The 22,754-nt window shown below is 40.4% G+C and overlaps 1 protein-coding gene and 1 long non-coding RNA gene across 7 annotated transcripts in view; one reads left to right on the top strand and one right to left on the bottom strand.

The window, feature by feature from the left end:
- The window catches only part of LOC111265522 (uncharacterized), a 126,324-nt gene extending 122,469 nt beyond the window's left edge, over positions 1 to 3,855 (top strand). For 2 of the 5 annotated variants that reach the window (XM_022842283.2, XM_022842281.2), the window contains exon 9: positions 182 to 300. Coding sequence is in view for 1 of the 5 variants with exons in the window: in XM_086970527.1 (XP_086826653.1) it covers positions 182 to 1,469 (1,288 nt within the window). In the remaining 4 variants the exon portion in view is untranslated. Of the gene's footprint in view, positions 1 to 181 lie in introns of all 5 variants that reach the window. The other 3 variants (XR_015313092.1, XR_002683500.2, XM_086970527.1) reach the window with 3 other exon arrangements.
- A 10,910-nt stretch (positions 3,856 to 14,765) lies between these two features.
- Positions 14,766 to 16,354, bottom strand: LOC111265527 (uncharacterized). 2 transcript variants are annotated; one of them, XR_002683503.1, is made up of 3 exons: positions 16,231 to 16,354; positions 15,697 to 15,934; positions 14,766 to 15,055 (listed from the first exon to the last, which is right to left on the bottom strand). It is a non-coding gene; the product is annotated as an uncharacterized LOC111265527 (long non-coding RNA). The 2 variants fall into 2 exon arrangements; XR_002683502.1 differs by lacking the exon at positions 16,231 to 16,354 and having other exon boundaries at positions 15,697 to 16,138.
- Between the last annotated feature and the right edge of the window lie 6,400 nt (positions 16,355 to 22,754).

Raw genomic sequence — 22,754 nt, 5'->3', positions numbered from 1 at the left:
ATATAGTTTGAAACGCATTTTCACTTGCTTGCATTACTAATTATTTAATCACATATGCGCCGCTATTGTCGCTGCATGTCAAAACATTGCACTAAACCTAAATTTATCTTTGTCAAAGAATAATTGTAGTCTTGTTTTTTCTAATACCGTATATATGCTGTTTGTTCGCCATTCATTGCAGAGTCTCCGTTCCTGATAGCGCTTCCCCAGCGCCGGAAGAGGAGCTCCCCTCGTTGCAATCATCGACATCTTCATCTTCATCGGATTCACCTGTTCCTGCCAAGAAGGACAAAGAGTGCGAAGCCCGACCATTGAAGGACGTTCCGAAGCCAAGAAAGGCGTCACTTCCTCCTCCTCTCGTTGTTCCGAAAAGTGTCGGATCATCCGGATTTGTTCTGGCATCGTCTGGCGGCAGGGCGTTCCAGCCCTCTCCAATTGATTACTCGTCATCACTTTCTCCACAGGTCTCTCCAACGCTACGTCGTAGCGTTGCTCTTCCATGCGCGTCCAGGCTACCCTCGATGAGACCGTTAACCCGAAGTACGTCGGTCAGTCCCGTCCGAACGGTGCTCTCTAGCAAGACCCCGTTGACGCCTAGCAAGTCTCTATCGAGCCCCCTCTCCTCACATCACTCTAGTTGTTTTAAATTAAACAACAACAGTGCTGCCAACGGCAACAGCACCCAACAGCATCAACATCAAGCTCAGTCCCAAAGTGGGACGTTGACGACGTACGGTCGAAGGGCGACCTTAACCTCCGCAGCGTCTCCTTCGTCGTCACACGCTCTTAGCGCCTTACCCCGGCGAATTCCTTCTTCCTCCTTAAAACGGCCCCAACCTACATCCACTCCTAAACAGTCCAAGACATCCTCCGGTTCAAATAGTACCGCTACTAGCAGCCATAGCCAGTACAACAACATCAGCGCAAGCCACAACCATAGTTCATCAACGCATGTGCTCACGAGCACCGCGAGTTCTTCGACTAACAATTCTGCCCATGCCCACAAGGCGTCGACAACTTTTCGCCCGAGTCTGTTGTCCCCGACTGTATCCAGTGCTCTCAAATCTTGTGCCGTCCCGCTGCGCGCGGTCAACTCGTTAAGTCGAGCCGATTGTGAGATTCATGGGTGCCACCAGCAACAGCCATACCAGCACCATCGACGATCGCTTATCTTGTCCCCGTCCAGCACTCAGAATCACCATCATCACTTACAGGAGAACAAGGGGACTCCGATAAACAAACGGAGCTCATTGCCTGAGCGGTCGATGAAGAAGCCCGTTAAAAGCGGTTCGACACCCTCAGCGTCATTGACACCTACGACGGGCTCGTCGACTGTGGTAAGGCGATCGAGCGCGATTCTCGACCGAACCAAGACGGCAGCTGCGCGAAAAAGTATGGAGCTCGAAGGATTGCGAAGGAAGACATTTAATGACGATGTGCTCGTTTGCCAATTGTGGCAAAGCAGCTAAAAGACGCTGGAAGTGCTGGCCTTAGCGGAGACAGCACAGTGCTGCAAGTAGTAAGACCCTTTGTGTAACTTCTTGGTACCGAAGACAACAAGTAGTAGACAATGAAATTAAATTCTTGAAACAAATAAAAATAAGACAATAACATGTAAACGATATAACGAAATGCATATGGCATTTTGAGAAGTCGCCAGTGGCGTGCACCTGTGCAGTTGTCTAGCAGAGCGGATGCCGTATGCGATCATTTCCGGTGGTTAAAAATCTGGTCGTCGATGTGCAACTATAAATAACACAATTGACGTTCATTGTTTAGATGAGGTTAGGGCAAACTCGGACGTAGGCACTGTGCCACAATTGCACGCGATGTTTGTGGGATGAGATCGATGATTGATTGATTGTGATTGGCTAAACGTGACATGTATATGAAATGAGAGGTTGGTAACTATTCATAGTAATGCATCACGCTTCGCTTTTTCTGTACAGATCCTTAGACAAAGCTTGTGAATAGATGATACATATAGAAACTCTACGCAAAACTTCCGAGCGTGGGAGCACGCTTTCCCGTACCTGGGGTGACATACGCACCGACCGACGAGCTAGCCAATCGAATCGAGTCGTAAATTAAAAGTGTAGTAAGTATTTTTTTATTAATATTATCATATTGCCATTACATGTACTACGCCTATTCTACTGCCAAATCTACGAGATGCATAAGACCATTATGAGTAGCTATGATGACGGTATTATAGCAATTGGTTGGTAGGCGTTAATTGCATAGCTGTGGAGTAGGTCTCCTACTGCACGCCAAGGAGTCATTATTTCCTTACCACGCAGGTACCATTGTGGTATCATCAAATTAGAAAAGTGCTGAAAGCTTGCCAAATACGCAGTGAACAGGGTGTCTAAGCAGAACTCTGTGCTGTTCTAGCCAGTACAGAGAGCGGCGTTTGTGCGAGACCCGTATGAACTTACAGACCGATAAATTTGTATGGTTGTATAAACACACATGCATAAAACTACGTAAAAGACATCAAACGACGATCATTCTTAGCATTATCATCATGATGATACACCAGCAACAACAGAACAGTAGATAAAGATCAATATCATGATTTAAACATTACACACATGAACGACGTCATCTTCTGCCAGTCAAGCCGGACTGGCAACAGCTCCACCACCACAATAAAACGCGATCCGCTTTCAAGCCGTGGTAACATTTATTACATAACCTTACCCCAACATACATACACACAAAAGTAGCCAATAATAACAATAGAGTAATCGAGGGCGAGTGATCTATTTATTTTTTTGTCTAATCGATTTCGCTGCTGTAGCAATTCATTGGTGCTGTCATGGTTGTTTTTGTTACTACTGCTGCTGCTGCCGTCGCCGCAGCAGCTGCAAAACTCCTATCTCAGCATCTGCCAACAGCGAGACCAACGATAACAGTCATGGCGTCCCGTAAAAAATATCACGTGGAATACATTGGCGTTGGTATTGATATTTAACAAGGGACAGCACAATGCATATAACCGCTCATAACTGCGGAACCTTTTTTCGGACAACTCAGAATGCGAAATTATGCGATTGGTATCATCGTTCTGATATTTCACTTTATTCCTATTAGACAGTGTTTACGCGCGCCGTCCGAGCTGGCAACCAACCGGGGCCAACCAGTCGGGGGGCAAAGGCTGAAGGGTAAATGGGTTCAAGCTGTGGCTGATCGTCTGCAGGACGGTATAGAAACAAAGGAAGAAACGTGCATATACACGCAACCATGTATGGTTACACATTAAAGCGGTAAGTAGGAAGTACCAGCGGATATGGTTAAATAAGTGGTTAACAACGTACAGATAATTGGAGAAAAACGAGATGGCAAAAGCGATGGAAATTTGCTTTGAGTGACTTCGATATGAAAGTTAAGAGTGGGGACAGAATACAGGTTCGATGGAACATGCGACTGCGGCATTGGCCAGGACAGAATTGGTCCTATTCTTTTGGATGGGTTTGCTTAGCCTCTTTTTGCGTACGCAGTCCGCATTTTCTGCGTACGAAATCTAGCGCATTTCTGAGATGGGCGTTGCCATTACGGGAACCAGGCGCTGAAGCAGACGCTTTAGCAACCTTGAAGTGAGAGGGAGTCTACTCAGCGAGAGAAATCAAGCAACCAAGAGAAAGAGATGAACGGCACAACTGTATGATAAAAGACACAACATAAATACATACACATTATTATTTAAGACTTCAATATTTGGTACATATAAGCAGCGCCGGTGATACTGGTAAAATCGAATGGAGTCCCAGACCGCGACTCGTTTTTCCCCCATCTTCACATATTTTGTTATCGTATTTTCTTCAATAAAATTATACTGTTTACGCCCTATAATCAGCTGCTTGTTTTTTTGAGCTATGTTAAGGTGCGGACGTTGATAACAATATACAGGAAAAATTCAATTTAAAAAATTATATATGAGTATCGTTGCTTCTATGAATAGATAATAATAATAATAGTTAATTATATTATTATTGTTATTCATTATATAAATTTGAGTCAATCGTAATTTATTGCACATTTTACTTCTAATTAGTGTATAAATCCTATTCTATACTTCGCAGGAAGTTTTGTTATTCTGTTAATAGGTCAAAATAAGCAAAATACGCGAGAGTCGCTATGCCGGATCTAAGATTGCTTTTGTTGTAATGTAAGATTGTCTTTTGTTATTTGGAGAAATATTTATAGAAGTTCGATATGATATAATTTCGAAAATCTCAGATGAACGTGTTGGTGGAAATTTTCATTACATTCTTTAGAAATCGTCTGCATGATTTTGATAAGCCAAATTTATAAAATCCATTATTATCCCATATTATATATTAAACCATGTGCGCTAATGTATTAGAATAAAATGTCTCTATTTTTTTTTAATAATAAGGATATTTAATAATCGTGACTCGACTTTTCTTTAAAGAAATGATGAAAAATAGTAATTTTCAACAATGCTCGAGAAAATTTTTAAGGATGGTATCTATAGTTCAAGCATACCTATAAATATTGTCTTACTATCATTCGAACGACCAATCGGATCTAAAATACTTGTTTATACTGCAGAAATTGCCAAGCACCTTTAAAAAAAATGTATCCCTTTTTGTTTTTCCCCTTATAGCCCGCCGGTTGCCTTTACCAATACGAAGTATTCACAAGCGTTGCATATACAACACCTGAAGAGCCGTCTGCATATTTTATTGAATCATAGTTTACTCAGTAAAGAGTATGATGACCCGCTATTTGTGTAATATACTTAAATAACTGCCACTGTTACTTCTGTTGTATGTGTAGACGGCCTGACAGCCCGAGAAATTTTGATCTACTATATGCAATCTCTGATGATCAGCTTTTTTTATGCTATTTTACGAGTTGATCCTGTGTTGCTGGACACTCCCTATTGGTGCGCACTGGTCCCTACATGCTTAACGCAAACGAAGTAGTTTATAGTTACGTCAGTAGGCCGGTGTTTGGAGACGCCTTCCCCTAGTTGCGGTGGAAAAGGGAAATAATTCAGATTAAGGTGACAAACATCTCTGATTTTGTGTTGAACGAAAATGGCCTGGTTTGACTGAGTGAGAATTTCAAATGGTGTCATTTTGGCTCATCCATACTATATGAGGACTCAAATTCGGCACGCTTTCGATAAATCCTCTGACAGAGTTCGCTGAAAACCTTGGGCCCTTCACAGATCCGAGGGATGCCGTGGAAACAAGACAGCTATCGGCGCTTCAATAATGACCTGCTAATTTCAGCAAGGCTGACAACTGGTTTGAGCTTCAGCTTAAAATGGATCGCTGTGCCAATCGTGATTGTCTTAATACTTGTCACTAGATAAAGCAACCTTCCCAAACGCTGAACTGTTTTATTAGAAGAGCAGCTGAAGAGTAAGATTATCGGATGCCTCAAACGGATAACACAGATTGAGTCTTTAGGTACTGATAGGCCTCTAATCATGTAGAACAAACCAAGACCTTAGCTTGTTCATACCCGAACTTGCCTTCTTTTCCTAGCTTTTACATAGTGAAATACTCACGGTACGCATCTGATTCAAAACGTAAACTTTAATTTTTGGTATTGCAAGCAAGAGACCTGCAACAACAGCGAGGCCTGAGAATTTCGATTTGAACCATCCAGCCATTCAGTAAGCTCATTCAAAGATCAAGGTAAAGGTAACGTTTACTCTGAGATCTCGCATCTCTGGCATTTTATCAAGAAATGCCTTAGAACCTTAAGTAAGTTCTCAAGTTCTTTTAGCCTCTCGCATCAAACACACATTTCATAAAGAGTGGCTGACATTCTTTCGAGTGGCTGCTACCGTGGTATCGCTGCGCAAAAACTAACACATATACTATAACTTTCTCGGCTATAGATATCACATGCGAAGACCCCAAAAGCTTCCCGCATATGATGACGTGCCTGTCCAATTTTAAGGACAAGAGGCCTTATTTTCCCGTAGAAAATCTTATATTCCGTCGACCCTCATACGATACTAGGAGATCTGATAAAGCCAAGGATATTATCGTGTATATGAACGCACCGGCTAGTAGTACCATTAAAGAGGATACGTCAAATTTCCAAATCGAGCGGGATCGGTATGAAGCAACTCGTTTTATAAGGTTTTATCTGCCAGTTGAATACCGAATAATTAAAGACAATGACAAATAGAATAAGATCGAAAAGAAACTATGGATAGTTTTAGATTTAAAAGATTTTTATTATGTTAAAATTAATGAGATTTAAAAACAAATTTGCTTGGACAGCGGAGGTGGCCCATTAAACGAAGGTTTGCTTTTGGAAAACCCTCGAGCTACCGGAGCTGAATGCAGCGAAGTCAATTCTATACTTAAAACTAAATATCTTGTTGTAGAAAAACCAATCTTACAGTTGATGTAATACTGATTCTAACTATTTTTATTCTCTCGATTAAAACGCTATGCGGATTACAACTGGCGCTACTGAAATTGCTTGCGTAGCACCGCAAAACTGTTCATAGACCAGAAGAAATCCTAAAATTTTGAACGGTTTTAACCATTCGGCCATATATAATACTATACATGTAAACTTTCTTCACTTAATTTCTTTTCGGATTTCTCGATATGACCCCTAAAAAGCCGATTTCTAATCTGATACTATTGCCTACCGAATGATGAATTCTTTTTTTTGCTTGCTAACAAAAGGACAAACACTACAAAGGTTTTTTAAGAAAATCTATCAGCAGAACAACGCTAATCAACCTTCAAGTTCGATCTGGATTGAGTAGTTAACAGTTAATGTCTATGAGAACCTTTGCTATACTTATGCTCACGCTACACTGTCCTCTGTTGTATTATTAGCTACTAGAGATAGCTGACTAGTGAACTACGGTAAATTTAAGTAAAATGAAAATACCACTCGCTCTAATAGGCCGCCATTGGACTACAGTCGCGACCAAACCTCAATTCAGCCTATATTTAATTAAAACAGTGGAGCCAAATGGAGTCGATATATCGACAGATTCGAACTTATAAACGCAACAATGTTATTACGGTCGTAGTAAAATCATAGCTACTATAAAGCCTCACGGGAAGCTTCCGTAACGCAGCCTTAGAGAAGCTTCTTCGTTTCCGCAATAACGGAGTGCGGTTCTACGGAGCAATTCACTTAAGTGCTTAGCTAACTTATACTCGGGGCCCTGAGTCTAAGAGCAGCTAATCAAGCGATACCCATTCTTGACAATAAAGTAAATTTCTGATGAGTAAGAATACTAATTTTACCTATTAAGAGTCATTTTAATCCGGCTGTAGTGAGTTTCGGCTTAAAATCTCAACACAGGTTACACCAGCAGCGTTTAGCCAATGATAAAACCAGCAAAACCTTTGACAATGTCATTTGTTAGATTCCGGTGATTGTCACAAATCCTTTTGTGTTAATCGTCTATAACTAATTTTTATTTGAGACACCTATCGTATACACTAATTGTAACCAATCAACGTCTAAAATGTTGGGGTGGCGGTTCCAAATCAGGATAGAGAGACGTATCACCTTCTCTCCGGCCGTCATCCCACGTTTCTTCGTAGGGACTTTCAAACCATCTGGATGGTTCACACCATCGATGCAATCCGAAGATTCCGAAAATGACCAATGCCTGCGAAAGCATACCGACTCCTATAATAATTGGCAAGAATGATACTTGATTCATTTCCTGGCCGCCTCGAAGTGTCAAGAGGGCATTCCCTTCGCCACCCCGAGACATGCCGCAGCCAGAATTTTTGCAGGGGCAATTAGTGCCTTTCGGGTACTGTACGGACGAGAATGCTCGGGGTGACTTTGCACAACAGGAAAACGCATAGGAGAACGGAAGTTCTCGATAAGTGGCAGGGCAGGGATCACCACGTCCTTGACGATACATGTGCGGATTAGACATCTTCCCGCCTGCACAACACGTATTTCGCATGGTCTCTTAATGTTTGCCCGTAGCGAAAAAGTTTCGAGAAGAGCTTCGGTCGTACATACGTGTAGTCGTTTTAGCAGTAGACAGCGCCACCCGTATTTGGTGCACTGGTGTGGCTAATTCCCGTATTAAGACCTTCGTGTAGTATTGCTGTTCAAGTACATATGTCGACGTCAATCGAGTAGATGGAGTTGTTGGATCTGCGGTAATTTTCAACTGAACCCAGTAAGGTGTGTCGTTATTTTCACGGGACAGAGGTCGTAAATCGACCACTGCAGACTGGGCAGACAGAGATAGGCCTATTATATTTGCAGGTTTTATGTTATTAGTGCTCGAAAAGCTGTTTCAATGTCGACGTCGTTGAAATCGTTAAAGACGAGTGGGGTGAAAAGGGCAAAAATATGCACGGGATGATAGTAAATGTGATAAAACGGCTAACCTGATCCAACATATGCCTGTTTGAATCACGAACGAGTACTTTTACCGCATACGCACCGTATGCGATTAAATGTCATCCAGATGTTACCTAGATTTCGAATGCTTGTGAGGTAAGAAAGTTTGCCGAACTTAATTAACTTTTTGTTTAACAGTTTGTAGGATCAATTATCGAAAATACTTCATTGCAAAGCTTTGAGATGAACATACGTCGACCTTAAGTTTTAAATGAAACGTTAGAGAATGGTCCCGAATAACAGTGGCAAAATACGTACAGAACAAAAAGCTTAGACAGTCACCTGCATGTCAGGAGAACAGTGCGATCGCATAGAGGAACGTGCTGCTTTATAATTTATATTTATCTTTGAAATATCTGGAGCTCGTCTAAAACGGCTAAACAATTATGTTATAATACGCCTAATAATTATTGTTTGCCCATTTGTAGAGACTGTCCTTAGCGACTAACCCGATCTATGTATATCGAGTGCTCCAGGTATTTGCCATATTCGGATCACTCGATGCGGAAATGGGGATCAGAGCGGAGAAAATACTCTGTATATAAAACCGTCCTACTAGAAATTAAATTGTACTATGTATGTAAAAACAATTAATATTAACTAATATATATATATATAGTTTCAGAATGAAATCTTGAATTTGGCTCACATTGAACAGTTCATAGTTGAATGGCTGGATAAGAACAGTTCGAGTTCAATGAGTATTGGGGTTAACCAAAACGTTAGATAGTGATTTATATACTAAATTAGCATTTTTCTACTGATGGAGTCCAAGTGAACGCCGCAAGTCGGCTGCATGTTTGCTTGGAACCTTTGTTTTGGACACACCCTATAAAAAAACAATGATCTTTCTCGTCCTAGCAGGGTTAGATTTCATGATAATGCAGTAACAACGTATTTACCTATTAAACTAGAAAACACGTGATGGTTCAAGGCGCAGACACATTTCGTTTCGTGGTGAAGCTATATAAGGTACGACCGGACATAAAATTCAAAACTCAGCATGTATAACGCAAGACGCTGTAACCAAATTCTGTGAGTGCACCCCAAGTGGCCGGTAAGTGCGCAGATGGCAAACGGGTACATTTTGCTTTCAAGAGTCAATCAAGGCGTGCGTTACTATAGAAATCCCTTAATCTGTCTTCATAATGATCATGGTAATGCCTTTGGAAGCTTGAAAAGCTTGTATATTATGTGACGATTAAAAAAAGGCTAGCTGAATTATGCCTGAATTACGCTTAAGACGTAATGCTGTGTAAAGCAGGGAATGCTACATTCTCTGCTTTACACATTTTTTTTTTAGATAATCCGAATGTGGTCAACTATGTTACATGACTAACTGACTGACGTCTAGAAAATCTGTTAGTTCGTAACTTAGTATGTGATTGTATGTCCGGTTCAGAGATGCGCTTTTTTTTTTTTGTAACTTATGCTTTACTATAAGCTGAAATATCTAACAAATAGCAACGGCTGATGGAAAACATTTGTATGGTTTCAGCTCAACCTCGAATCCGCCCATACATTTTCTACAACAATGTGGTTAGATTAGGTAAACTAGGCGATTCCTCGTAATATATACACCATACACTATGATTTAGAGCTGACTGATAACTGACACGCACGTAAAGCCGTGGTGTGGAAAATAGAGATAGCCAATTCTGATTTGTGATACTGTTGAACAACCCCTTCCCAGGCTTACGGATCTACTTTAGACAATTTAGTTTTATATAATTGTGCACTGCACGATGCATAATAGGTACCACACATTGAAAATCGTCTTTTGCTTCCTTTTCCATTTTGCGGTATGAAAAGATACGGGTGAGTATCCCTGTAAACCCTAGCCTATATGAAATGTGTTAAATGCTTCCGACAGCTACAAGCTCAGCCAAAGCTGCTTGCACGTTCACTTTTATTTGTTTGGATTCATTCCCCTATGCCAACAGCACGTGTTGATGCGTGTCAAAAGATTACGAGTATTGCTGAAGTTCTTCAAAGAAATTTAATAAATTGTCGAAATGTCGAAACCACAAAGGAAAGAATAACATTGTATATATATTAGACTGTAAATTTAGCTACGCGCCGTTAGCAGACGAAATTTTTTTAGAAACTTATGAGTGGAAATCGGTTAGGTTTACTCCAAAAGAAGCGGGCCTAAGAGAAAATATTCTTTAATTACGAATTCAACACTTAGTGGTCAGTTTTTGGTTTTCGAAGACCACAGGGCCGCGAAAATTGATTGAAGGTTGGTGAAGACATTAGGCAACAAAACTTTAAGCAAAGGCGCGGTTAATTTATGGTGTAAACATTGCTATGACGGAGACTGGAATGTTGAAGGCCAGCTAGGAAGCAAGCAGATGTCGAGACGCGGAATGATAAAAACAAATTGTCGCAGATGAGAAAAACAAAGCCTAGCGTCTGGAGGCCTTGTCGGCCAAAGCTGACCGTTCACATGTAACGTGTTGCAGAATTATAACCAAAATACCAAAATACGGAAACTATATATATATATATATATATATATATCATTTTTTCTTTTTGTAAATAAATTTATTATAAAGAAATATTAATGAATAATAAAAAAACCCGCTCGGAGTATATGGTAGCCATAGACGCAAATAATTCAATTTCTACTGTAGGTTCGGGTAGTAACGTGAAAAACATTTGCTATCCATGTTGCCGAGAATGCACAACATTTTAGGGTCCTCAGCAGACTCGTGCGCCACTGATCTAAAAAAGCGTCGTACTGCGGTTACTCGGTGACAATAGCAGATCCCATTGGCAAGCTTTCATTAATTAGCATATGGATCGAACGTTGGCTTCAACTCGCTTATGAGTTCGATCCAGGTAAGTGTGGAGCTTTTCATGGCTGGATCAACAATCACTATCCATCTCAATAGGGCGAAGTCGTAGATAGATTATTATTAGAATTCTTAATTTCACAGTCTCTCTGTCAGTCGCGAGACAGTTATTGGATACGCTAAAAGTAATGCCGAAAATTTAGCCGTCAGTACACGGTGTTTCATTCGAACCAATGTAACGATGGCGACATACATATATAGCCCTATAATTCTATCGTCCTATACATAGGTTCTAACATAGGCGCATAGGCGTTCGGTTTGGCATTAAACGCATCCGTTCCGTAGGGCAAGCTCAGTGAGCCGCAGTTGGTCAGCTGCGTATTTTTCTATACTGATAGACGCCTCGAAAAGCTGCCAGTTCCCCGGGGGTTCGCCCGACAAAGATGAAAACACAAAATGCTGTTCTTGACATCCGGCCAGGAAAATTCTGGTAGTGGTTCTATCGGCAATTCTCATCTAATGTTGGCAGGAAATTTCTACTTTACTCTGCCCATTCGTTGCATCTTTCTCACAGTTTGTGTTGTTTATTAGATATCAAAGTATTGCAACAAACGAATGATGGCTAGACTTATACATAAGGTTGCGGGATGGCTGAAAGACAGAAAATACTCGTAGAAGCCGTTAACGAGTAAATTGACAAGGGAGAACGAGATATATCGGTTCATTTGCCTCAAAGAATAGTAATCTATTGACGGAAATCAAAGATGATCGTTCCCAAATTTCGACTGCTGATGTTTGAAAAGATAAACCTTGTTTATCTTTAAAATGCATATTATATTCGTTAGAAAAGTTGCCTGGAAATGACATAGATTTGTTAAGTTATTGTTCTCGATCTCTAGTCGTATATCTATATTTCTAATAGCTCGTTTATTAAATATAGTCGTCTACTGGTGATTTCAGCGCAAACACAATGAATTCACTCTATTGTTTATCTTTCAATTTTTTTAGGTTTCGTTTGATTTCGAAGAAACAAAAAACTCGAGCGTTAGAGATATTAAAGAAAAGGTCGATCGAAGAGAAGAACAACAATCCACAGATGACACCTCACCGCTTGAGGACTTTTAATAATAAGATTCTACGTACTGGTCAGTATTTGCGTCTAATCGTTTCGAAAAGCAATACGCATTAAACACTAGATACTCTACTCTATATATCTAGTAAAGTGAACTTGGTTGGCTAGTGTTTAGCATTAAGTAGTTTCGAAAAAATCGTACGGAAAAGTCCATCCACCGGCCGTTCTCAATAGCAGAGGCAAGTCTACATTCTGACAAAGGGCCCACCCACTTCAAAGAACGCTCACACAAACAAACGAATACTGGAACATGATGTAATAATGAAAAAAATCATGGTATCTATAGCGTTGACAATTATAATGATAATCGAATGATTGCTGTGCTTAAGCAATATTAAATCACCTGAACGATAGACAGGGAGAACGATAGTAGAAAACGGATTGCGCTATAGCTTACAATCAGACCACTATCGGCGTTTAAACGCTCAGTATCAACATTCAGCCTACTGATGCGATTGAACTTGACCGGTACTAATCGCAAGGCCCTGCTCAGGGTTTTAAGAGCTTGACAAGTTCGAGTCGGCCTGTAAAGGTCACAGTTAATTTTTTGTCCAGTTTCAATCGGGACCAGTAATAATAGTAATAGAAAAATAACTGTACTCGAACGATTATATGTTCAGCGTGGATTTTTTTTCATCTGAGAAGTAGCTAATCAAGATCGTAACAACTAATAACACGGACTCGTACACATACACGGACGTATGGTGGTCGAGGTTTTGAGCACATTCTATTTTGTGCAGGAAGCAGACGAAGGAAAAACTAGAGCTGTCTTATTTTAGACGTATCCATATGTGAAGATCAGAATGTGATGTTATTCGAGAACATATTATATGGAGATCTTCTATTTGTGGGTGCCATAATACGATTTTGACTATTGGCGTTAGCCGCTGGTAAAAATCACTGATGCACGACCATTTACTTAACCGATTTTATTAAACGGAACATTTGTGACTGTCTACATAGAATTGTTTGACAGTCGTGGAAATACTACAGTTAACAACTTGTCGGCTATAGCTTTTTAGCTAGTATTAAAACAGGTGTTCAGCGAGCGTAAGTTAGCAAATTTTAAGTGCATTTGTTATTCTATTGATTGTTCGTATTTCAGCTCGTAGTAGAGATTTGCAGAACTTATTTCATCACTTATATCACTCAAAATTGTTTTCAAACGACGCTTGTAGATTGAAAATATAGAATCAGCAGTGGCGCTTCATTTAAGGCCGACATCTGGCGCGCAAGCTGCAGGATTTCGCATAAATCTTTCCATCAAAAGACATTTACTAGGACAAAAAAGAACAAGGGAACAAGGGATGATAGTCTGTGACTTGTAGCCCTTGGCTAGCATCCTGAATACGTAAGCGACTATTTAGTAAGTGCGCAAATTTTCAATACATTTCTTTTGAATTAAATTCACGGCTAACTGAGGCATCGAATGTAGACTACATACAGAATCTAAGGTCATTATGAACTATATAATCCTGAAGTGCCTTTTTGCTCAAAGTGGCGATTTTATCTAATGCTTAAATCTAGCAACTCTAGTTGCAGCAGAAGAACTGTGTCAACAAAAGCTTTCGGCATATCCCGCAGAGCCAAACTTACTTGAGCACGTCATTACGGGTAATCAGACATGGGTTACAGCTGCAACGAGGAGACCAGGACGCAATTTCCCTAGTATCGATTCATAAAGGAATTTCGACCAAAGAAAGACACACGATCGGAATCTAGAACTAAGGCGGCCCTTACAATTTTTTTCTATTTATCGAAGGGTTATTCATCATAGGTTTTACGCGTGTAGCTCCAAAGTTACTAAGAAATACTGTGAATAATTTATGCAACATTTAGCGAGTCTGCCCGATGTCAGAGGCCATAGATGCTCCACAATTAGTCTTCGAGCCTCTGTGATGACAGTGCACTGGCCCACTCACTGCTAGCTAAATAGCAGTTCTTACCCTAACTACTGTATTTATGGGACTCGATTCTTTGCGGCTTTCTCCTCTTTCCAAAACTAAGATGCAGTCTGAAGAGGAAGTGTTTCGACGTGATAGAAGAAACAAAGGAAGATTCGCTGACCGAGCTGAGGACTCTCCCGATAATTAAATTCGAAACACGTCTTGAGGACGAGAAAAACAGTGGCATGCACATATTGCATTCGGTAGAAATCACCTCAAAGGGGTAACTGGTATTGGGGCAATTAAAGAACTACTTATCAAACGAGTCATTCGTTTCTGAAGAATGACTCACAACGTCAACAAGGTAACAATACACATACTATCGTTACGTATTCTACAAGAGCTAGTTAATTGGCACCCTGTCATATTCATATGGACAACTTCGCATTTTTATTGCGTTTTTTTTTCTATGCGGAACATTTTTTGAGACTAAAGGGCGCGTATTGATTTCTGGTAAACGCTGTGTAACACCGTAAAGAAATAAATCAACGATTTCACATGAAGCATAGCCTTGTTTACTGAAGATATATTCTTTCTGATTTGATCTTACTCGTTGACGGATAATATAGGTAGGTATTGTCGAGATGTCTTCATACGAGTCTCATTTTTGAACAGCTCTACGTTAATTATTTAGACACTTCATATTTGTTTTGTCAGTAACGCACACATCAATTTTTGTTGATTGTCGAAGAACGCATCTTCCGGCGAACCGAATCGGAGTGAATCTCCGGATCTGGGCGATTCCTTATTCCCATAAAAAGTTGCGAGGATCCAAAGTCTCACTAAATTGAAAATATTAAACGCAACAAAGTGAACCTAAAATCGGCCCCACTTGTCATAAGCTACACGTTTTTACCATAATCATTTTACGTTATATTATTATTTGTCAACCATTAATTTTGAGTTTACAAAATTATGACATATCGCGTATATGCGTGTGCTAAAGATTGTTAGCGCCGTGGGAAGCAAACGTACGCAATTTATGTGATAAAAACAAAGTATAATCTTAAATTAAAAATGACTCAGTTGTGCATGTAAAAGTTAATCATTACAGGCTCAAATGTAAACATCCTAAATGCATCCGAATGTTATCGCAGAATCGGATATATCACAATTCTGTGCGTTAGCAGCGATTATATATATATATATATATATATATATATATATATATATAACACGACGCGTGCTTAAACAATGATAGTCATCAGCAAAAAAAAACTGAATTCTATCTAAAAATTACACACTGCGTCTTTTAAAAAACGGCATACTTCATTTAAACATATCCAGCTAACAGCCAAGATGTTGAATCTAGACCTATCCTACACAATAACCTATAATAGACCTGTAATAGCTATTACATTGGCCAGGTAAGTTGTTTTAGTTAGAACCTGGATACTATCGATATTTCTCCAGTAATACTCACGCGTCGTCTTTGCTACCTTGCATTCTTAAGATCGACTTGCCTTTCCATACAAGCTCAGATAGCGACATCCCTCTACACGTAACTCTCCCGTGTCTCCATACGGCGCTCGGTGATCAAATGAAATGCGTGCCATCACCATGGATTGGATGGGTGTACCCCTTTTCATTTTCACTTTACAATTGCTATTGCAAAGACCGCTCAGCACGTCGATTCCAAGTACGCTCCGTTGCCTGCCTGCCTACCATATGGTCGAATCGAACAAAGCTAGGTATAAAAACTACTTATCGATTATTAAATTTAAATTTAAATTTAGTTTACATTGCTTGCGTTGAGACAGTCGGGTTGCCAATCTGTTAGGCTTTGTTGACAAGTATTTTACACGGTTAGCATGCCAGACCACCCTTGTTATAGGTCCAAGATACATGCGACCATATACTTTTCTCTCTTACCAATCCTCTTTCTTGTGTTCGAAAAATAGAAATCGAACGAACTTTGTCGAGATTGCTTTCTTTTACGCCAGATAGCGCCACTTACTCAGAACCGGCGTAGTACGCATGTGCGAACTCGTCGAGGGATGTTCGATAACGATGTGGGCCAAAGGACTTCCTGCAAATCTAAACGGGTCCATCCATCAATGAGTGAGATAGGGGAAAGAGGAAGAGAAGCACAGAGCCGCCCAAAAGGCTTAGCTCGCGGCGACGGCGCTAATGTCGAGCAGTAAATGAAAACGTAACGTGGAGAGTGTACACAGGTAGGGCCGCCCCTATGAATGCACCACGAACGCCACCATCACAGCCACCTTAGTGATAGGGCGAGTTCGATGGTTTCTTCTCTCTCTCTTTCACTTTCTCTCTGCCTCTCTCTCATCGTAGACGTTCGCTTCCTTAAGTGGGTAGTTAGTACTTATCTAGGTCAACGTAAAATGGATGTAGAGGTCTGGCGACTGGATTGTTCGAAAAGCAAGGACTCATGCTGTCATGATATAGTCGATACTCATAGGGGAAATCGTCCGTAGTCTCTTTCCAGAGCGAGAGCGATCTGGTATTTTTCGAGGCAAAGCTAGGGAAGAGAAAATAAACAGTCAGTGAGAACCGCTGTGAAGTGAGGGAAAACAATCGAGACAACTGCAGGACGCCAAAATAAGTGGTAGGATAGCTATTGGTTTTTGGTTAATTAATTATCCATTTAACTCTAGATGATTACGAACAAAGTGAACAAGTGCTAAAGACATGTGATGTTATGGTTAGTATGGCTGCTTGTTTATAATGTATCACTTTGGTTTGGTAAACGAATTGTAGGAAATAGTGTTATTTCTTTCGAGAAATTAGGTATTATATAACTAATCATTTTCATGTGTGAAAATCGTACATTTTCCAGATTTTCGGTGAGCTTCAAATTTTCAGAATGACCTTTTTGGTGCTACACCGCCAAAGCAAGTCTGTTTTAATGCTTTTTAACGACCTTAGTTTAAATGCTCGTCTCGTTATTTCAAACCAAACAGTGCAACACATGTAATAGGCTAACAGAACTTTTGTTTACTCCTATTAAACTGTTACCGATTTTCGTATGATAATGCTTGTGTCGGGACACTTTGACAAAGGTGCTATTTTTCGTTGTCAAGCACGGGGCAGCATATGACTCTGCTTGTCCTTTATCTTGTAAACTCCAAAAAGCTTTTGTGATTGGACTTTTTTTTTGCATAATCATGACAGACATGCGATACGATTGAAGAGATCAACTCACGTTACTTTGCAGATAGTGACGCGCACGTTACACGTACAGCCCACTGTTGATGGATGTGCCAATATATAATCGTTACAAGATGAAGTAGCTCATGTGTTGTCGGACGGACCTAATGCCATACAATCCCAGCCTTACGCTAACCAAATCTGTGCGCATCATTTATACTGTACTATCGCTTTAAGTGATATATATATATATATATATATAGGCTTTGAGCCGAAATCGGACCAATCTTTTTTATATCTTAATATGGGTAAACTAAATGTATGCAATTTTATCGATAGCCTTCTTTGCTAGTCACACCATAGACTTATCATCGTAGAACTTTTACGGCTTCCGGGTGAAAAATTCTGGTAAGTGATCCCTTTATGAAAACTAAATGAACGCTAATAAGGGAGTTCTGCCGAGACCGTCTGGGTCGTCTGAGGTCGTCTGTTTGCGCAGGACTCATACAATACGGAGAATGAGTAGAAATGTCCTATCCACGTTCTGTCAGTTTACACATATGGGTGATTTACATATACAGTTTTGACGACTATACATATATGTGATACTGTCATGATGGACAACGACGCACTTCTGTTTATTAATTTCGCATTTTTTCAATGGTTTATTGTAAGCTTGTTTGTTATTGACACTAGAAGTCCGAATCGCTGGGAGGCAGCAACATATTATAATACGTAACGTGTTTCCCATCCCATTAAACACACAACATTATTCCTTTGGCTCTGTCAAAATTTCATAGTATTTGTTTGTCTATTACTGTACTTTTTATCATCCGTGATTAATCGCTTCTCTAATGGCTTGATTTCGCTGCCTTCCTGCGGAGTTTCGCAGTAGAAATTACGATCGAGTAAATTTTTCTACGCCAATCCGTGTAGCACCAAAAACCGGACTTATTTTTGTGCCAGCCTTTTCAAATGGCTTTAAACTGTTTGGTGGTAAATATTTAGTTCCTTATCGATGTCATGGCATGATTTCATCAATTTTTGTCGTAATTGGTCAACTAATACAAAAAGCATCGTTCACATCAAAATTTCCGGAAGGAAAGCAACACATCTTCAAGCCATTCCCCATAACGCCATAATCGTGGCCATAGACAACATACATTTTTATAGGCCTGGGCAGCATTTATCTTTTTATATATATGTGAATATTTAGAATACTTTATTTAGACATAAGATAGAATGATGCAATAAATTTAATAATTAGTTAATTTAAAATAAAGGAAGTCGCCATGTATTTACGAATTTTATTTCGGTAAAGGCACAAATGCTGTCCAGACCCGTAAAAATTAGTGTTAACTATGGCCAAGGTTATGGCATTATGAGAAATGGCTTGAAGATGGTTACGTCGCTTTCACTCTCGAAATTTCGATGAAAATGACTCTTTCAAGCGGAAACATGGCAGTGCAAGCCATAGTACTGACGTTGATACAATTTATGCAGAGTTAACCAATGGGCTTATTTTTCAACTAAAAACCTTCTTCTCACAAGTAGTTGGAGTATACGGAAAAATTTATAAATCGTCTCATGTTGCTGTCGATTTCCCGGTTTAATTTCTGCTTTGGCAAGCTAGAAGACTAATGTGTATTGACCATGTGATCTTCCAGTTCCGAGATAGTCGGCGTTAAACATATGGAAATCGCGTCGTCTCGTAGCCGTTTTAATGTAGGTGATTCCGCCTACAAAAGTCTAGCACCGACAGTCGTCGCACAGATGCTATAAAAAGTTTCCAGAGAAAATTTACTTTTCTTAGTACTTATACGTTGAAAAATATTTCAGTTGGGCTACGTAAATAAATGGCGTCCATTACTCTCAAACCTGACACTGAAAGTCTGGGGGCAATAGCTGGTCAATCCAGCCCAACGACAGCAAAAAAAGCTCGTATCAAATTTACCCCTTACCGAAATAATACACCTGTTGAGGAGCTCCGACGAAAACAATTAGAGCTACAATCGCCTGACCATCTAAATGCTGTGATGCTATTATCTTCTTCAATAAACAGTGAAGCTGACCGTGGTAATTGTAAAGATATTGTTCTTCCATATCTCCAAGATATCCAAGATGGAGCCGCGAAACGAATTTGCCATAAAAAGAAAGAGAGTTTAAAGTCCAGCACGCCTGAACACCATGACGTAAAACATACACCAATCACCGTGACCACCAGCAACGGACCTTCAGATACGTCAGATAGCTTCTCTCGGCTAAAACCTGAAAAGAAGCATTATTTACATTTACCTTACTCGAGGAATAGCATATTAGATCTTTACCGGTGGCAGTGTGCTCGCAAAGAAAAAATACGACTTATGGCAAGACGGAAACGAAAAGAAAATGCGCAAACAGATTCTGGTGCCTTAATTCAAATCGAATCGGACGTAAATTCTCATAGAGAAAGCAATGTTCGGACTACCCAAGACAGACTGCCATCAACGGAGCGAGCTGATGCAATCATTCAAGCCCCTGCTTCGAGAAATCTGTTTATAGCGAATACCTTTGGTACACACGATACCAACGTTAATCGCACTAACCTTGTCATCAATGGGACTTTTAGGAGAAAGGATGTTAAAGTTACATCGGTTGAGTCATCACCAGCTGAAACACCCAAGCCTCGATCCGTGAAGTCCCCTTCTTTTGCGATGACGACCCAACCCCAGTATGGCACCTCGTGTTCCTATCAGCTGTCGGCCTATAAATTATCTTGCACCCGAAACCGAGAGAAGCCAAAGAAGTTGAAGAGCGTCGCGCTACAACGTGAAGTCTATGACGGTAAACTTGTAACTTATTCAAAAGCGTTGAAACCTCAGCCAGTTTCACCGTTGAAAGTCGCGCGAGTCATCACGTATAAGCCGGCTATAGCAGCTGCTAGTAACAAAGGAAATTCTGAGTCTGGAGCTAAAACAGGTCCACAGGCAGGAGAAGTAGACAGGTCAGACAGGGAAACCCCTGTTCAGGCACAAACTGCACGGGAAAGTCAGAATTCGCAACAGAATCGAGCGATTGACCTTCCCAAATATTCGGTAGAGGACGATTGCATTCAAAAGGTGATGGCTACTAAGAAGAAGCAAGATATAAGTGATGTATCGCTAAGCGATACGCCTCCTTGTCTGAAGAAATTATCGAGTAATTTCGTCCCCCCCGAAGTGCTCACAGCAATAACAACTAAATCGGCAATTGATGGTCATAAGATGAACATTGCAGACTTACGTAGCAAAACTTTGATTGAAACGCAAGGCAAACCTTATGGAGCTAATTTGGCTGAGGGAATTGTCCCGAAAGACTCGGCTGCATTTACAAGCCCAACAGTTAACCCACGGCTACATTTAGAGAATAAAAAAGCAACGCGCTGTATTTCCGTAAGCTGGTCACAGAAGGCGGAGGAACCCGTTGTCAGCCCTACTATTAGTCAATCATCCCCGACGAAGGCACCAAACATTTTCGTCTCCCCAACGTCCATTGGAAGTCATTTTCGTCCGCTGATTATAAGCAATAATCGAACTATACTTCTTAATGAGGCCACTGTTTCCAATCTAACGAGCAGCCAGCCTTTACCTATAGCCAACGTTCAGCAGGGTTCTACATCTTACAGAAGACCGGTACTTATCTCGACCTCACGTCCACCATCAGTTGAGACCTCAAGCGAGCTTTACGCGGGAATTTTGAGTGGCAGCACTACAATTTTTTCCTCAATTGGGGAACAAATAATAGTGAATCCGTCACCAACCGTTGCAACTTACGTGCCTTCCATAGCAACACTATTACCAGCCATAGGATTAACTGATCTGGCTCGAAGCTGTGTCCTCTTACCGGTTTCGAATTGTCCAAATGCGACAACCTCAGACGCGCCAGGCAATCCGGTGCCATTGTTTTCGACACAGATAATCCAGAGCTCTCCTTCCCCCAACTGTGCGCAGTCCGTGCAGCATTCGTCAGTTCCGCTTAACTCTTCAGAGAAAGTCGACCAGACCATATATCATTTCCCACACGGTTATTCCCTGTGAAAAGCTACGACAAATACTGTAGATAACTTACAAGCTTAATATGCCAAGCTATGATCAGTTATACAAGATGAATACAGAATTATAGGACGCAAAAAAAAGCGCCGTAGTGATACCAGTCGATATTAAGTTGAATAATTTATTGTTCTCCTAGGTATTACATGGTAAACCTATTGGTAATAAAAATGACATGAAGGTCAGCGGTGCCTGTTGTAGCAATGATGATTAGAAACTTCTTTCAACACTGTTGTTTTGCCTGGCGAAACGCGACTCAAATGCAAACGGCGTTGTTCAAGCTAAATGATCTAATATGTAACAATGTAAATAGTTGCAAGGCGTGTAGAATCGAAAAAGGCGTAGATCGATATCATGGATCAAAATTTGTGGTATCAGTCGTAATTGAGGTGCGAACAGACGCCCAGAACACAATCAAATCAAATAGAAATATATGGTCCTCAATTCAGATATATTGTTTTTCTTTTCTGCATACATCAGACGATGATACTTTCGTCTATTATCTCTTACCTAAATAATAAAAGATAAAATGCAATAAAGCTAAAGTTGAAGATACGAAGCTCATGTACTTCATTAGTGTATAAAGGTATGTTTCTTTGTTTCACATAAAGCATGTATGCAACGATTGAAATAAGTTAGGGATTAGGAAGCTATAACAGGTAAGAGTGACTGCGAACAAACTCGTATTCTTCACTGATCCGAGTTAGCCGTGACGAAAACATACGGCAGGCTGTCCACGGTGCTACTTTACAATGTAACAAACACAGATGTTTTGAACCTTATCTCCGGTACTATTGCCGCTCAACGTTGGTGTGTGCACGCGCGTGCACGCAAGTCCATGCCTGGTTTCGAAACTTAACCAATGTACAAATACATTGTCACTTTGCTATTAAGAGGGCATCACGCTATTCAGTGAATACGAACCGATTTAAAAATGCAATAATTGAACCATAGAAGCTGTCAGCGTTAGTCGTCTGCACTCATTTGTCATAACTGACTAAACACATAGGCGCTGTCCGTTACCAGTCCTACGTTTATATTCACGAGAAGGGAGCGTGATTACTTATTCAATTGATTAAAGTTTGCCTGTCACAAAACGAGATACAATACAGCCATTTTTCGCAGGAAGCCGCTGTTACACAAGTATCCGTTTACTATTTGCTACCTCGAAGTGCGTGTGTAGAAGGCAAGCTCCGTCTCAAGGTCTGAATTCAAGTTAACGAGTTCAAACGACTTACTAAATTGCATTGTGGAAGTGGTATTCCTGTTTTGTTGTGTGCGTATAGGTTTTGTGCATAATGTG

Source organism: Varroa jacobsoni, unplaced genomic scaffold, assembly GCF_002532875.2.
Source record: "Varroa jacobsoni isolate VJ856 unplaced genomic scaffold, vjacob_1.0 scaffold_979, whole genome shotgun sequence".
Classification (NCBI taxonomy): Eukaryota; Metazoa; Arthropoda; class Arachnida; order Mesostigmata; family Varroidae; genus Varroa; species Varroa jacobsoni.
This window is presented reverse-complemented; position numbering and strand designations above follow the sequence as displayed.